The sequence below is a fragment of the Acomys minous genome, assembly GCF_964271855.1.
Source record: "Acomys minous genome assembly, chromosome: 10".
NCBI classification, from domain to species: Eukaryota; Metazoa; Chordata; class Mammalia; order Rodentia; family Muridae; genus Acomys; species Acomys minous.
In genome coordinates this window covers 111,923,125-111,941,154 of record NC_140491.1, presented here as the reverse complement: position 1 = coordinate 111,941,154, position 18,030 = coordinate 111,923,125, and the positions used below count along the sequence as shown (strand labels likewise).

General features: G+C 40.8%; 1 protein-coding gene across 4 annotated transcripts in view; it reads left to right on the top strand.

Moving 5' to 3' along the window:
• CCDC141 (coiled-coil domain containing 141) overlaps window positions 1-18,030 on the top strand; it is a 160,796-nt gene that overhangs the window by 25,450 nt on the left and 117,316 nt on the right. For all 4 annotated transcript variants that reach the window (XM_084800292.1, XM_084800293.1, XM_084800291.1 and 1 more), the window contains 2 exons: window positions 10,891-11,082; window positions 14,723-14,831. In XM_084800292.1, coding sequence (XP_084656418.1) covers window positions 10,891-11,082; window positions 14,723-14,831 — 301 coding nt within the window. The remainder of the gene's footprint in view (window positions 1-10,890; window positions 11,083-14,722; window positions 14,832-18,030) is intronic.

Sequence of the window (18,030 nt, the reverse complement as noted above, 5' to 3'; positions counted from 1 at the left end):
TATTGCGAAGCCACACTTAAAAAGACAGAGTGCACTTTTTGAGGAGCACAGAATAGCCTTGGTTTTCCATGTTTCTGCAACCTAAAGGGAAAGTAGCTCCTTTTAGCATCTCTTTAAATAACAAGCTTTATGATGTTGGCCAGGATGTCTTTTTCTCTGATCCAATTCCAAGATACTTTCCCTGAGTTTAATGGCCAGCCAAGTGGGAAAGGAAAACTTAAATTAAGCTGGCCTTGACCGAGTCCTGAGGCAACTCATTTTTCATGGCTTGCTCGTCTTAAAAGCACCATAGCTCATTGTCAACACAAAGTCTGCTTATGCTGTAAACTGGATACCCCATTTGTTCTGTGAAACAACTGGCTTAAAAAAAAAACACCAAAAAACCAAACATATTACCGCTGCTGTCAATTAATCTGAGTATTTCATTTAGTGGCTGACCTGAGGCTTCTTCAAACTGAGAATGGATTTTTCATATCTGAGAAGATGTTGTGGCTTCTTTTTTCAAAGTAAGGACAGGATTTCATTTTTCTTTCTTTACACTTTAAAAATAGAGTGGAGTAGATGTTGTCACCTCAGGCAGTGTCCAATTTTTCTATGTGATATTTTGTGTAACCTGAGTGCCACTTCTGCTGACTTTAAGGTAGCAGTAAAATGAAGAAAAGGCTCGTCTAGTAAAGAAGGTGTGAGGATCGAGCGTCTGAGAGGAGCACGGAAGAGACCCCAGCGGGGATACCCAGAGCACGGAACTCCCAACGGACAGAGGGAGAGCTGGCCACACAGAGAAGATACACTTGCGAAGGGAATCGTAGCAGGATGTGCAGGTTCACAGTGGGAGATCTGACTCTGTCCCTGGAGTATCACAGCCGGAAGATGGACCTAGCTGACTTATGTGTTTATTGACGAGGGTCAACTATTCAGATGCCAATCAAGAGAGGAAGAGCTGTGAGAACCTTAACTAGCAGGCGCCTACTTTTGTCATAAGTAGTTATCTAAACGTTCAGGACAAGTGAGATGGCTCAGTGGGGAAAGGCTTTTGCAAGTAAGACTAAAGGCATGAGTTCAATTCCCGAGACTTACTTTATGGAAGTGAACTGCCTCTTTCCCCAAAAGTTGGCTTCTAACCTCCATATGTACACCATGGCATACATACATCCACTCCCACTCTATAATAAATAAATGAATGCAATACAAGGGTTTTTTGTTTTTTATTTTGTTGTTGTTTTTTTTTGTTTTTGCTTCTGTTTTTTAGTTTTTCAAGACAGGGTTTCTCTGTGTAGCCTTGGCTGTCCTGGACTTGATTTGTAGACCAGACCGGCCTAGAATTCACAGCGATCTGCCTGCCTCTGCCTCCCAAGTGCTGGGATTAAAGGCTTGCGCCACCACACCTGGCTTGCAATACAGTTTTAAAGTTCAAAATAAACTAGATAAAATGGAAGGATTAACAATTACAACTCATAAGTATTTATACTATATAGCAAATAAAATTCCAAAGAATAGACCATGTTCATGAAATATAGAAATCTCTTTAAAATCTTGCTTTAAATTACAACAATGAATTTTTTTCTCGAATTGTGGGTAAGGATGTAGGGAACGTATATTTGTATCTGATGCTTGCCAGGGGTGAGGAAATAGCTCAATCTTCACCACATCTAGCACCTTCTACACTGTAGAAAGACAGAGCATCAACAGATTTGACATCCCAGTCTACCACACCTAGCCCTCCATCATGAGGCTGTACCTTTCCATCCAACTTGAGCCAGAATTCTACCTGTTTCCACTGAATGAAAGTTTACAAGCATTAGAGTGAGAAGTAATCTCCATCTTGCCCAGTGATCAAAGCAAGTGTCATTTCACTTATTTGCTGATTGACTCTTTTTTTTTAAGTTTTAAAAAAAGATTTATTTATTATGTATACAGTACTCTGCCTGCATGTACACCTGCATGTGAGAAGAGGGCACCAGATCTCATTATAGATGGTTGTGAGCCACCATGTGGTTGCTGGGAATTGAACTCAGGACCTATGGAAGAGTAGTCAGTGAGTGCTCTTAACCTCTGAGCCATCTCTCCAGCCCCCTCACTCATGGTTTAAAAGAGTAACCCTGAATGAGGTTACTGGGGTAGATTCAATTAGTGCAATCTTGAGTGTGAGATGGTTTCTAGATTCTAGAAGCACATCTGAAGATCAGCCATCCTTAGCCACTTTTGACTTTGAAGAACTTCAAGTATATAGAATGTCTTCATCTACACTGACTATGTATTAGTATTGCTCCATATATTATTTCTCCTTATCATTTCTCTAAAATGTGAGTATTTGAATATGCTATTTTAGAAGAGGAATGCACTATTTAAAGGTTAGTTTCAAACTACAGGAGAACAGGCATTTAAACAAGTCTAATGAGTTTGTAAGGGCTTTGGTATAAGCCCTTGTAAAATACAGTTGGTGAGAAAGGAAGGCTCAGGGCAGGGATTGTAACAGATCACGTGCTGGCAGTAGGAAGCTTGGACCCTGCATGAGGAACCCAGGACCTGTGCAGCGTGGAGGAAAGGTGCAGTTTCTGCCTGGCTGCAGCACCGGCTTGGGAGAAGGTGGACAGGAAGGACAAGGCGACAGTGACCAGAGTATGGAAGACTAGGTGTGGCAGGAAAAGGAGGCGCCTCTTAGCTTGTCTTGTGAATGATGAAGAGTCATTGACAAGCGTGAGGCAAGGGAGCAGTCTCATTGTGTTGGGTCACCAACAAACAAACAACAAACAAACAAAGCAAAGAAAATCCTACAAAGGTAGAATTTTTCAGGTACCTTGATAGGTCTGCAACTACGTGTAGGTTTGAGAGCTTTTGGACTTTTAAATGTCCTAACATCTTACACATGAATAGGAGTCTGACTTTCTTTTTCTATAATAGGGATTTTTTTTGTTTTGTCTTATTTTGTTTATTTGCTTGTTTGTTTGCATGCCAATCTAGCAGGGATTCCCAGTTCTGATGATCAAAATCTAGGGCCTGGGAGTATGCCTTTCCTAGAACCCTCTCCTGGGCATCGGGGCACACCCAGCTACTGCTTGACTTGGGGGCCATGCAGCTGTAGAATCAGAGCAGGAAGAACTCAGCAGCAGAGACCTAGACAAAGGACTCAGAAATAGACACTGTCTAAGGAAACAAAGCCAGATGCTGTGAAGACTTGTTTATCATGCCAGCTTGTGCTGCACACGATGCAATGCCATTGGTGATTCAGGGCCCTTGGAAAGCTGCAAGATGTGAGGCACATGCTGGAGAGAGGGCGCTGTAGATGGTTAGTGAGTGAAATGGGCATTGTTCTACCCCTCTGCCCCCATGTTAGCAAAGAGATAGTCAACAGTGGAGTTCTGCACTGTGGTTTAGCCAAGCAGTCTAGATATGTTAAAAATGCAAAAACAGATAGCCGAGACCTTAACTCTTTACTCAGACTTAAGCAGGTCTGTTAATTTTAGACTTTAATCTGGGGACCAGCCACTGTGTGGGACTCTCTGCCTAAAGAGATAAAGGACGCAGAGGATGACATTAGTCATCTTGTATCACTGCCACACTCAGGGAACATATTCCCTGATACTGCTTCCTTGGCACTTATCACCGCTGTGTGATTATGACAGATAATCTAAGTGACAACAGGTGCAGGTAATAATTGTAGTTAACCAGGCCTATATTAAACAATGACAATAAGAACAATCATTTTGAGTCTCAACCTGACATTCGTTCCATGATATTACTCTCAAATGTGTTTTTGGAAATAAATGTCTTTAAATACTCTGCCTTCTCAGTTGGCAGAAGAAGAGATAGTACAATTTCATGTCCTTAGTTCATATCTCATTAGCAGTGGCAAAGCAAGATTCTTGTTAGACATTTTCCAGGGGGGCCCTGCACAAACTGCTGTATCAACTAAGGACGATGCATGCAACAAACCTAAACCCCCTATTCAGATCCAGCCAATAGATAGCACATTCTCCACGGTTGTGTGGAGAGTGGGCACTGACTCTGACATGAACTCTGGTGCCCCCTATTTGACTACTTTCCCTTGGTGGGGAGGCCTGGTGGCACTCAGAGGAAGGGGAAGCAGGCTACCTGGATGAGACCTGACAGGCTGTGGTCATATGGTGGGGGAGGAGGTCCCCTTCTGTCAGAGATCTAGAGGAAGGGAATAGGGTGAAAGAGGGAGGGAGTGGGGAATGGGAAGATACAAGTGAAGGGATAAAAATCAGGATGTAATCTGAATAAATTATTTAAATAAAAAATAAACATGAAACAAATCATGTTCTTTCTTTCTTTCTTTCTTTTTTTTTTCTTTTTTTTTTTTTTTTTGATCCTCAAGTATCTTAAAGTACAAATCTTATGTAGACACTGAAGATGTGTACTACTGTCAGGGCTCTGGCTGTCTGATTTCTGGATAAGCTCTACTCTTGACTAGTAGGATGGTTACCAAACAGGGTTACACCAAAATCAATTCAGCGGTAGACAAACAGACCGCTGCAGATAACCTTGGCAGAAAAGGCTCTGTGGGGTTGGATTTTACAGGGATTTTTTTTTAGTTATTATTTTCCATTTTATTATTATTTTTCCTGAGTCGATGTTGTTTTCATCCACAAACCAGTTGATGTGTGTGTAGCTTAGTCATCAAGTTTTGTAATCTAAGCCAATGCCATTGGCTTCTTCTGTCATGGGCAAAAGTGTGAGAGGTAGGATAGCTTTCATCATCCGTCATGCATTCTTCACATACAAGAGGGTTTGGGTCTGTTGACAGAGAAGAAAAGATTTTTTTTTTGTCAAAAGAAGAGAGAGAGAACAAGGAAAAGAGGAGAAAGAGGAAGAGGAGGGAAATGGGGAAGAGGAAGTGAAGAGAAATACAGCACACCTTCCATAATGACTTAATTTTCCCAGTAGTGTTTATATGTCTAAGAAAGGAAGAAAAATAATCAGTCTCCAATGGAGAAGTAAATCATTGCCTTAACAGGCCTTAATAATGAGGAAAAGTGCATTTCTTCAACAGTGAGACCAAAGGCTATTTATCTGATCTTTCAGTAAATTATGGCTACTATAGGCTTCTCACTGACATAAATTCTAACTTTAAACCTGTGTGTGAAATGTTGCACATACAAAGCTAGATTTAGCTAGTCCTTGTACCTTGCAAATGTACTCAGCAAGCAAGTATTCTATATAAATGGATCTGTGCCTATGAACCATAGAATTAGACAAGACTATAGAAGCCACCTAGTCAATATTGTGGGTAGATGCTGCATCCCTCCGTGACGGTGTCTTGTAGAGTGATGTATTGAAACGCCATTTGGATACTTTCGTATGAAACTCCCCGTCCCTCCACGCCCCACTCCCACCCCGCGCCATCTATCAGTGTTATCAATAATGAGATGTCATTGAGCCAAAGCCTAGACATATTGCTTATTAAGCTTATTTTCTTCCTCTCACTTCCTCCTTCTCCCTCTATAAGACGTAAACATCAAATTCCTATCAGTGATGTATTAAGCAATATTAGCTCCACTGAACAAGTTGGCCTGTGTTTGAGGAACCTTGGGGAGGAAAATCAGGGCTGGAAATTGTTAGAGAAAGGAGAGGGGAAGATGGTATTGGTGTTATTTTTCGCCCTCCTCTCCAAGGCAGTCTCCAGCTCACAGCCTAAGGTGGGCAGGAGAACAGAGAGGAGCTACGGGAATTGCTATCTGGGGGAGCTGATGCCTGGGCTGACATCTAGTGTGGCTCCCTTATGAATGGTGGGTGAATACTCATTGAGGTTGTAGACAGAAGAAAAAGGCAATGCCTTAGTTCCTGAAAGGTGGGAAAGCACAGAGTGGTCCAGAGACCCAGCTTCTGCCACGCGAGCGGATATACACAGACTTGAAGCAGGCTGCAGTGGTGAAACAGAGCCCTCACTTCCTGGATGATTACTTGTTCTTAAGGTGACAGAGGCTCTTTAAGGTGTGATACATATTTTCATTGCCTCATTACATTTTCATTATTTTTACACAGATAAATTACAGATGCAGGCCTCTAGGCATATCCTAGTTTCGGGTTAACCTGTTCTGCCTTTTATTCCTGAGTTATGCATATTCGTCAAATTTTTTTTTGTCATTTGATAATACTAATTTGTTGCATTGAGATTTTTCTGTACCTTTTATATTCATTAAAAATGACTGTTCAAATCATGTTCATAAAACACCTATGAATAAGCTCTTATGGAGTAGATTAGATTCACTAATCTACTTACTTTAGATTTACTTTAAAAAGGAATGACTTTATTATTGTAAATGCTCAAATTTTAGAATAATCACCATTAGTTAATCATGTGTGGGTGAAAAGACTAAAGACATTTTCCAGCTATGTTTGAATAGAACATTTTAAAAATCTCAAATTAGTTTGACAATTTAAAAACTCTTAAGCCAAGAAAAAAACTGTTTTAGAGGTTTTGCCTTCTTAGATAACTTCCTTTACTTAGGAGGTAGCCTGAGTTGCTTGACAGAAAAGTAAGATGTGGTTTCACGAAACTTCAGAAAACTATTATCCAGATGCAAAAAAAGAAAATTCAGATGGCATCCTCATTCTGACCCTGAAATGTCATGATTGATAACAAAAATACTTGGCAGTAGAGCTAGAGTCAGAGTGACAGTAAGCTGAAATGCCTATTAATTCAAAGGCTGGTGTCTCTATAGATGGACACAGGTAACTCACCTGCCTGCAAAGGGCCAGCACTCTCTCTCCCACTGCTCATTCATACGCACTGTGTGGTGGGCTTTTAACCAGACGTATTAGGGAGCTTTTCGGCGGTTGGAAGGAGAACCAGCAAAAGATGACTGCAAAATTTGATTGGCTAGTGGTGCAGTCTCAACAATTACAGCCCACTTCTGCTTTCTCATATCCATCTTTGTTGGTGAGGGATGCCCTAGGTGTGCATAAAAAGGAACATGAGCAATCACCCTGGGCATCAGCAGTGTCTTCAGCCCGGGTGAAACTACATGTCCCAGATGCACTCTCTGTTCTCACACACATCTCCACAACTTATGGGCCAAACTTGGTGATGGTGTTGGGTTTACCATAAAATCCAAATACGATGATTTAAACTTTGCACAATACCTTGTCATTTGCTAAATTTTATGTTTTAATTTTACCTAATAAGGATTTTAATGTCCATGTGAAAATATGCTATAGAATCATTTTTGTACATGAAAAAACCATTTTATCATAGAGAATGTACTTGTATTTATACGTAAAATAGTCACTATTGTTGAGAACTAGTAAAAGTATTCATGATTAAGACATGTTTTTGAAAAAAATTCTCAAAATATATTTTAGTAAACTTGTTTTTAAAAAGTAGATCATTGATGTTTAGACTGAAATTAAACTGTCCTATATTTTCAACTATTATCATTTCTTAAGTCCCTTACAGGTATTTATTGTCAGCCTTTCAAATCATAAGTAGCTTTTTGTTTCCTATTCATGCACATAGTAGTATTTACTTTATCCTTACAAGATCACAGTATGTCCTCCATCCAGTGGCTTTATAAGTGAATAATTAATTAATATTAATGAGAAGGTACATATGAATATAAAAAGAATTACAAATACCATCTACCATTTACTGACTGTTAATATCTGTCAGGTACTACTATAGGAACTCATGTAGATTACTCATTTAATCTTAATAACTTTATAAGATCAATATTCTTATTTAAGGTTGAGACATGCTGAGAAAAGCTGGTTTACAAATTGTACAGGGTCACTGAGTGGCAGAGTCAACCTGTGGGCCTCTGCGGTGCTTTATACTGCTGGGAGTCAAACTTCGGGTCTTGTGTATTGTCTACCACCTAACCGCACTCCTAATCCCTAAGTCTGGCTCTGAGCCATTGGGTTATGTAGAGCACTTGCCATAAATCAAAAAGGAGGCTTGATATATTACTATTGCTTTGCACTGTGGCTAGGGGAAAAATGCTCTTTATCTCTGGAAAATTAACTGTGTGTATTTTTGTGGTGGTGGTGTTGTTCAGAAGAGACTATCTCCATGAATGAAAAATAGGATTGCCTCAGCATTTTCTTTATGTAAAGTCTTGTCTCTACAGCATAAGAAAAAAATAATTTCATACATGCTTAATAAACTATAAAGGTGGATATCTCAGTGCAATTTCATATAGTATTAGGTGCTGAAGGAAAAAATCTCTCTGCTATTTTTCCAAACTGAACAATACAACAGATTATCTCACTGTCTACTTCCATAGCAGTAGACTTCCTGTCTGTGGTGATCGCCCAGGAAGTCTACCATTACCCTGTGTGGTTGTGAGGTGCGCTGTGCCGCGGTCCCTACTAACTTCACTCCACTCTTTACTCCAACGTTCTCAGCTTTCTTGCATCAGATTCTAAACCACACTGTATCTTCCTACCTCCTGTGTTTTTCCTGCAGCCTCTCCCATTTCCCGGAGGCTTTCTGATTCCCTTATCCAATCATCTCAAGGCTATGAAGCCACAGTACCCTTCCCTCCTGCCATGACCACAAGCCTGGAGGGCTGAACGGTTGCTTGGTGATGGACCATGCACATCAGAGGGCCTTAGCATCTAATCTGATGCCTGTTGATGCTGTCGGTACCCTGGCCCACTCCTCATCTAATCCAAAGACTATTGATGCTGTTGGTTGGTAGCCCAGCCCACCCCTCATCTAATCTAATGCCTGGTGCTGCTATTGGTAGCCCAGCCCACTCCTCTTTTGAAACTTCTACTGCATTGTTCTCAAACTGTGCTTCCTAGATCCCTGGGAATCCACAAGTGGAATCTCAAAGATCCATTGGTACCTAGGATAATTTCACTTTTTTGATGATTATCGTGAGCTGTTGTATTCCGATGATTCCACTTGCATTTGTGCTTTCAGCTTCACAGTGGAGCAATGGAGCAGCAACACAAAACATTTTAAAAACGGGTTTTCCATACTGAGGACCCATAGCTTGCTGTCTGAGTTCTGTAGATTGAAACACATTGCCCTACAGTATGGAGATGGGCTGCAGGAATAGTCCCACAGCCCAGCCCGACCTTCACACGCTTTCTGTGACCTTCATGGTCAGTTTCTGCTCCAGTAGTTGGTAGAGAGGATTGAGATACGCTGTCATCAGCTGGTGCAAATCTTCTGGAGAGCATCTTAGCACCTTTATCAAGAGCCTTGAACGATGCCATGCCAAATCTACTCACTATGAAGAATTTAGTTTGTAGCTGGCCATGGTGGCACACACCTGTTATTATCCCAGCACTCAGGGTGGCAGAGGCAGGCAGATCTCTGTGAGTTCAAGGCCAGCCTGGTCTACTAAGCCCGTTCAGGGCAAAGTTCAACACAGTGAGTTCAACACAGATAAACCCTGTGTTCTCTGTACCCCTGATCACTCCCACCCCACTCCCCATAAGAATTTAGTCTGTGAAAGTAAGAGCAGCCCACGGACTTATAGACAAGGAGCAGGAAGTTAGGCGGAGTGATGATTATTGGAATTAACTCAACCCAGCACTTTATAGCAGTTAAAGAGGAAAAACAGATTTAGAGTTTAACAATAGGATAATAATAAATAAATCATGGCATTGTATGTGATGTTGTATTTGCCACTAAAAAACATTTTCCTACTATTTATTTTCTTTTAAAGGCCAGAGAGTAACATTATTATTTTGTTCTGTTGAAGAGTTATATGGTAACTATTTTGGGCTTTGTAGATGACATGACCCATGAGTTGCAATTATCCAAACTCTGTTTCTGTGACGTGAAAACAGCCATTAAGACACGGAAATGATCATGGCTGTATTCCAAAAGGACTTTATATGTGGACACTGTACCTATAATTTTGCATAGTTTTAAAAATATAGAAATCTCAAAATACTTTCCTTTAAAATTATGAAACTATTCTTGGTAACTTCATATACAAATCTAGTGTCTTGGCCATATCTACTTCCTACAACTCCTCCCACCTTTATGTCTTTATCATGGCTTCATTTTTATTATAAAGCACTAAGTGAGCGCAGTTCTGATGCTATGTGGTAGCCTTCTCTCCAATCCTGGGCATCAGTCTAACACTGTCATGGGATGAGGGATATCTATACATCACTTTTATAATCAGAAAAAAACAGTTATAATTGCTATGTACTTGACAGTATTTTTAAAAGGTTAAGGCCCTAGGGTCAGGGAAGACCCAGAACTCCAATGTCTTGACCAATAGGGGAAAAACTGTTCAGACAAGTGAGTCACGAGGGGAAATAAGGAGAGTTGTGTGACAAGGAGAGAGAGAACGCTGGGCTGAGATACCGATGGTTTTCTGTAGAGAAGAGGATAACAGAGTAGAAGTGAAATCACGTACTGGGGCCTGATTCGCCATGCTTTGGCTGAAGCGTATCTGCAAATCAGCTGGAGAGGGGTAGGATCCTAGTTTCGAGTTAGAAAGATCTACAGGGCATTGCCATATGAGAGAGCCTGGAGCAGGAGCAGAGGACCAATGAAGGCGTATCGGAGCTGAAGGGAGCTGGGGTTGAAGGGGGCAGGGAGTGAAAGTTGTCTCTTATGTGGCTGTTCTGGTAGTAGACCTGGTTAAGATGATATGAGAAGATTCAAGTATTTTCAGTAAGTAGTCGGATGTTTTGGTGAAGATTTTTCAGAAGAATTTAAACATCGGAAAAAATTAACATCTATAGAGTTTGTAAGTCTAAGAGCAGAAACGTTCACTTGGAAGCAAGGGGGATAATGAAATGTCTCATCAAATATGATTTACATTTATGAATTATTGTTGATCTACTAGATCTTCCAGGCTCACACGCAGCTTCAGGTATCTGTGTTTAAAATGTGGTCCTTTATTTTCACAGTAGATGACAACTGACTGACGTCTTGTGTTTTCTCGGACTCAGGCCTTGGAAGATCGCGTGTGGGAACTCTTACAAGAAGCAGACAGGACAGCGGAAGCGGACAAGGCTCAGAGTCAGGTGTATGATGCCATGGCCCAGACTCTGGCAGAGGCGTGGGCAACCCTGGTCTCCATGCTTGAAAGAAGAAGGGAGCTCCTTGAGCTGACTTCCGAGTTTTTTGAAAGTGCTCTGGAGGTTGGTGTTTCAGAAAGCGTCAGCTTCTCCAAAAACGTTTGACCTTGGAACAAATGCTGTACACACGTTCAAAATGGCAGAATGACAGATACATGCAATTTATTTAGTATTATTTTGACAAAAATTCAATTGATATTTTAAATATAGATCATCAAGCACGTAAGTTAAGTAAAAGTAGAACTCTTACTCGTGTCACTTTGACCTAGTTTCTTTTTTAGAAGATAGTAATGTAGTCATGGAATCTAGTTGCCCTTACTATACTATTACCAGGGAGTGCTGGTGTGGAGGATTTTATTGCCTAAAAGTCAGAGGATAAAATTTCTTCTGCTCATTTGAAAAATCAATTACATGATATTCTAAAGAGTGTTTGACTTGCAAACATAGCATTTTATAGAGTATTTTCCTAAGGAGTATAGGTGATTTTCTAGAGTTTAAGAAAAGGCCCTGAACTTCAGTTTGTTTATGGCTCTAGTTGGCAGCATGACCCCAGGAAAGCGGGGCCTAAAAATGAGGCCTACTAAAGACTCACGCAGTAGCCAACTTTACTCAGAGCATCAGACAATTTATACTCTGAGGGTTAAGAAGAGTCATGTGAATAAACTGCACGATTACAAGGACCAGGCACACGTGGCAAAAGCATGTTTTTCCATTAGAAGCACATGAATAGCAACAACTGAAGTCATCTCACTCCTGTCCTCTGCGTCTGAAAACGCAGTCCAAGAACAATTCTGAATTCTGAAGAAACTGAGGTCACAAGACCCTTGTTCTCCCACAATTCTCCTCACAACCTCATTCCTGCATCATGTTCCAACACAGATGAATGGCTCCGACACCGAATTCCTTCTGTAATTTTTCTTGAATTTTTGTTTTTTACATTTTTTTTCTTTGAGGAGGTTCTTGATTTCAAAATGTGAGAACCTCCCCCCCCCAATTTTTTTTTCAAAAGGTGTATATTTTGTGTAAGACAGTTATTGGAAATTTGACAGTTGAACACCTCTGTGAGCTGTGGCTCTTGCTAACGTATCAATGCTTCCTCCTGATGACAAAACACTAGCGTTAAACACCATGGCACACTTAGAAGGGAAATTCAGGACTTAAATCCGAAATTACGGAGGCAAGAAGATTAGTAACAGAACGTAAGCCTTGAGGTGGACAGTCTCACAGGCCATGAATTCAGTTAGGAGAGAAACAAAGCCCCTATCATAGCTTTTAGGAGCCACACACCGTAGCTCCACACCGAGGCTCAGCTTGTTTTATAGACCATCTTTGGGGAAATTTCGATATATGATCTCCTTTTTTGAAAGAAGAAATAAGCCAGCTGAAATATACTCACAAAAGCCAAATTACAGCTCTAGCCGATCCATTCCATCTTAGTAGGAGGGGAGTAAATGTCACTGTCTTTGAAACTCAGCCCTCCTGAGAACGGTAAATTATCTTTTCCTAACATCAGGCTCACTATTTGTTTCTTGGTGCGTTTCAGCATTAATGCTAGCTAATTTTCTCTGCAATGTGGAAATTACTTCCAGATATTGTAAGGAGTGGAAGGAAATACCAAGTGGAACCAAATCAGTCAGGCACTTTATCCCTGTACTCAAGTGAACTTTTATTGGCTATAGGGAAATAACCAAACGTGGCTGTATTACCCCGCTTCCTCTTCTGTGAGGTGCTCACATTAAGTGTGTGTGGGGGGGGGAGGCAGAGTCCTCCAGAAGCTGCAGGCTGCTTCTCTACAGCAAAGCACTTTTCACCAATGATCAAAAGGATGATGGAAATGATTTTTAACTCTTACGCTCGCGTTGCCATTTCCACTCTGTACAAACGTCATGAAGGAGAGGAATCTTACGTTTTAGATGGGAAAAATTCCACAAGATAAGACTTAATAGGAGATCAGGGAGATTTTAGAGTGCAGTTTGTTTCAGTTAAAGCAATTTTGAGTAAGAATCTGGAATAGGGATATAAACTATACCTAGGCTGTATAAACTTTATATAATGTTCTGCTGGAAATCAAGAAACAACCTATGGGGGGGAGGGTTTCTCTTTTGAAGAGTCTCTTGAAATCAGTTATCAGAAACTGGATGAATGAGAGACATGGACACATGTGTGCACGTATAATTCCTTAGAACTGCAAGAGACGAGATGATGGGCTGTGGTGGTGATTATGAGAGAGCGACTGACTCACAGGCTTAGCAGGCAGGTGAGGGTCTTCTCAAATATTGCTGCCGTCTGGGAACAATGCACCAGAGTGGCAGTGGCTAGTGTCCGTTAGCTTGCTCTACAAGATGGCGGAGGACTTCCATCCTTTTCAACAGGGGGCATGCTCATCAGCCTTTCTCAGCACTCCATACCATGGAGAACTGCATTTTCAACAGCTGCTGTAGTTATCAAAATATGACACATCCCTCCTAGTCAGCTGATTTCATAAAATATTAGCAATCACCAGATTCAAAAACCCAAAACAGGAAGTCTAGTGCAGTTGGTGGAGGGGGAGAGTGTCTTTATGTTTCTCATGTGTACTTTGCCTTTATTGTTTTATTCTAAGCCAAATCCAAAGGTGAACATTTTACCATGCTCTTTATAAACTATGATAACCCCCAGTTAACTTTGGTGAAAAAACATACCACCCGTCTGTCACTAGGGGGACACTGTAATAAAATATTTGACTGTGCTTTGCCCCCCACCTAAAATGTATGCTTAAGATTACCCCTCTGAGGATTTTATCCTAACTTCAAATATCTTTCCATCTCAAATTTACTTTAAGAAAAATTTTTTAATGAAATTGATCACAATAGTCCCCATTTGTGTCTCAAATTGTTATAAACTCTCCTTTGAAATATTCCAGTTTTTATTTCTGCTTTAGTCAATCTCCTTTTTATTTATACAAACAAGGTGCAAATACTCTTGGCACAACTTTAAATATGGTTGCCAATTATAGCTTCAAAAAATTAAAACTGTCTCTTTTATCTCATTCCTTGATCACATTCCTTCTTATAAAATTAACAAAATCGGTCCATTTACTTTTAGACCTCTGTCTCTTCTCCCTGTGCATGTGTGTCTGTGTGTGCACATGTACCATGTGTGTATCTTCACTAACATTAGACTTGGTCAGAAATACCTATATGCTACACCTAAGCTTAAACACAGGGAGGAAAAACATCACAATGTTTAATTAGATTTTTCTCTGAGATCACTTAAAGTAAATTTACTTGACATTTTACAGATTTTTGGTTAGATGACCTTGTGTTGATTTTTTCAACAGGTTTTTTGGCTATTATTTGAGAAATTACCATAGAGTATTGATGGTTGCTGAATATATGGATACAGGAAGATATAATCTTTGAGATCATTTTGGTTAAAAAAAAACTTACTAGATATTTGAACATAAACAAGATGGTTTATTTTGGGGTACATAATATGTTTCTAGCTACAAAAGAAATAAAAAATGGAGGAGAAACCATGGCATCTTGTAAATTTAGTAACGCAAATGCACGCACGATATCCTAGCTTGGAGCATGCATCTTCCTACCCTTTCTCTCTCCTTTTGAGGTAGCTAGACGATTCATGCGTGAGAAAAATCTGTAAGTATAATAAGATGTTCCATTGGTTTTTATCATCTCGTGTTTTCCCCTCTGCTTTTTCACAGTTTGCTATAAAAATAGACCAAGCTGGAGATTTTCTGCAGCACCCGCATGAGTATCAGAGTGCTGACGCCTTACAGTCGCTTCTTCTGCTTCATGACCGCCATGCCAAAGGCAAGACATAGTCTCTTCCCTTCGTGTTAGCCTCTGCAGATTTCAAAACACATGAATGCGTGGGCTCTTGTGAGTGCAGCATCCGGAGTCTTTCTACTGTTATCTTTTAGTTTGTCTCTAGAAAGGATGAACAAAGCTTGGTTTTTGGTTACCTTCTAAAGGAACGTGCTGGTTGTAGATGACACTAGGGGAAGGTAGCAGACCTGTGGGACGTTCAGCTGTAGGTTTGAGCTCTCCATCCGTGAGGATGGAGGCTGTTGTATCCCTCCATCGTCAGCATCTCTCAAGGTGTGCACAGTGCCCTTGGCCTTAAGCCACACTCACTGGTTGAATTCAGTAAATTTTTTATCTAAGTGTAGCTAGATGTAGAGCAACCTTTAAAAATCAACTGTAAGAAAAACTCCCATTTTCACCACTACAGTGAAAAGGAATTTAGATGTAAGTCGAATAAAACATTATGCAGAATATTTTTCAGCTCTCTCAGAGTATCTCATAGAAATGGTTGAATTCTTAAAGCACGGTTTCTAAGGCAGGTCTTCACCATAAGACTCCCAGGCTGGCCAGGACTAGTGTATAGGGGGTGTCCTAATGAAAATAATGTGAATAAATGGGTGAGGGAAGGTTCCTTCTCTTCTTTGGAATGTATTTTATAACCTTTGCTGGGACTGAGTGAAATGCCCTCATAGAGTTGTCACACATTTTGATATTGTTTGTTTCATTTTATTTGGGTTTTTACAAACAACGAAGCTCTACGCAGTCTTTGTCATTTCAACTTGATTTGATCCCCAAAAAGTTTGAACACACACACACACACACACACACACACACACACACACACACACACACTATATTGATCTCCAAAATCTCTATAAAATAGTTTTGTTATTAGTTGCTTGCTATCACTTTCCCAAAATAAAGCAATGAATAACTCTGTCTTTCCAGTGCAATTTTTTTATGGCAGCCTACCAAATGTAGAGATGTATTTTCCTGATGATCTGTCTGTCACACCTGTCACTGTGAGATATAAACAGTAACCGCAGACTCAGCACTAGAGCATCAGCTGGCTGCTTTGACACGGCAGCAGTAATCTAGCTGGGTCCCCTGGGCCTGAGCTGAATCACTTAACATTCCTGGTAGGAGGCTGGAAGAGAGTCAAGTCCAGTGACTTAAAATGGGCTCTATGGCCTCAACTCAGTCTCCCACAGACAATTCGATCACCACACAGCAACTTTACTCATGCAAGTGAAGTGACTTTACCCCATAGAAGTGGGGACTTTCCCACAAATATCTGGAGCTGGGGAAGGAGACTGTTTAATATCCCTCTTTCTGTCTCTCCTGGCTTCTTCAGATTTAACAGGGTCTGTGACACATAAGGCAGCAGACACAGATGCACACTGCTTTTCTTTGCTACACCGTCCTGGCACCCATCTGACAATGGATCCATGTCTTACCTTTAGGTGTAATCTTTGAGAGTCTACTGAGCCTCATCTTGGGTTGACAAGATGGATAAAATGCTAGCTGAATACAGGAATCACACTTTGCCTTTGGTAGCACGAATCTTGGGATATTTTTAAGCCTCTCTGTGTGATATTTGAAGGATTGTAGGGGACAGTGAGCAGAAGAACTGGTTCCTAATGAGTGATGCCCAGTGATGCCTTCAAGAGCTTTGTTTTTATAAAATGGGAGTTAGACTAATCAGCCAGTTCAGTGGGATGTGGTTAAGATGATATGATTTGAAGTGCATATTAATGGGTGAGATTTCTGATTGCTAGTCAAGGGCTCTGCATCTACCATCATCATTAAATTTAAGGGAATAAAATGTGAGTTAGCAGTTCTAATAAACTTCTGAGTTGTTGAGCGGTTGAGTGGTACAAAAGCCTATGTCATGATGACAAAATACAACTGGGAGCTATGACGAAACTTACCCCCAACTGTCCGTTTACTTCGTTAAGCTTCACCTGTGTGACCATTGTGTCCCATGGCTTAGGTCAGAACAGAGTGACTGGGTTGAGATTTCTGCCTTTCATCATGTTCCAGAATGTTCCTTCAGAGTACAACGTTTTAGATAGCTGAAGACTAACATAGCCTCATCTGTCTTTCCTCCTTTTGAACTAACCTTGGTGTGTTAGTCTTTTTCCAGGAAACAGATTCCTGATTACTTTCCCATTTTCTGTTTTGAATTCAATGACATAGAACAACGTTTCTGGAAACAGTTTCTGGGGAGGAAGCTGGTGTCCCATCATCATTATTGCACTGGGGTTAGTGGCAATGGCAGGTGTTAGATAAGTAACCATGTATAATATTACATCCAAGACAAGAGCTATGAATGAAAGCAATGCTGTGCTATGAAAACGGTTAATAGGAGTATTTGGTTCAGTTTATGCTTTGAGGAACTGACAACAGACAGGCCTGGAATGTGAGGAGAATAGAGGTCAGAGAGGAAGAGAGTGGAGGTGAATGGCATTCTTGACAGAGGAAATGGGGGGGGGGAATATAGAGGCAGAGGGAAGTATAGATATATGAAGAATTTACAGAGGCAAGCCAGAGACTTTTGGAAATGGAAGAGAGAAAGTGGGCTGTGCCAGATGTGATAGTCTACCTTAAGGGAGCTAGCCTTTCATTTTAAGGCAATAAAGCCATTGTTGTGAGAGGAAGAGAAGAAAAGTAGGAGGTTGCCATAGGAAAAGGAAGAGAGGAATAAGGGAGGGATCTAGAAATAGGTAGAGGAAGATGGAGAAGGCGAGGGAGACAGGGAAAGACGAAAGGAAACACTTGTACATTTTTGCTTGGTAAAAAGAATAAATCCACTGGGGTTGCATACAGGCTCATCTCCAGGGAGCCTGTCTCAGCAGGGTGATGACTCGTGAAAGCTGCCTTCCTGAAGCTCTCTGCTCACTTGCAGACAGATATACTGAAAAGACACATACAGCTCATGTAAGCCCCCTGACCCCTCAGGGAGATTGGAGACCCTGTAACTTTAGAGCTCTTGGGGTCTTGTAGGTGTAGTGAGCTTCATAGACCCCATAAGTATTTTAGTTTCCTGAGTCTTAGGAGCCTTCCTCCTTCAGGAAGGAATGTTTCAATTGGGAGAAACACCACACCACAAAGCATGTTTAAAGAGATTTCTGTGGGTAAGTGTGAAGAGTGGGTGAGTGGGTTAGAGAGAGGGTGAAATCAAGAGAGGGTTGCACAAGCCCTG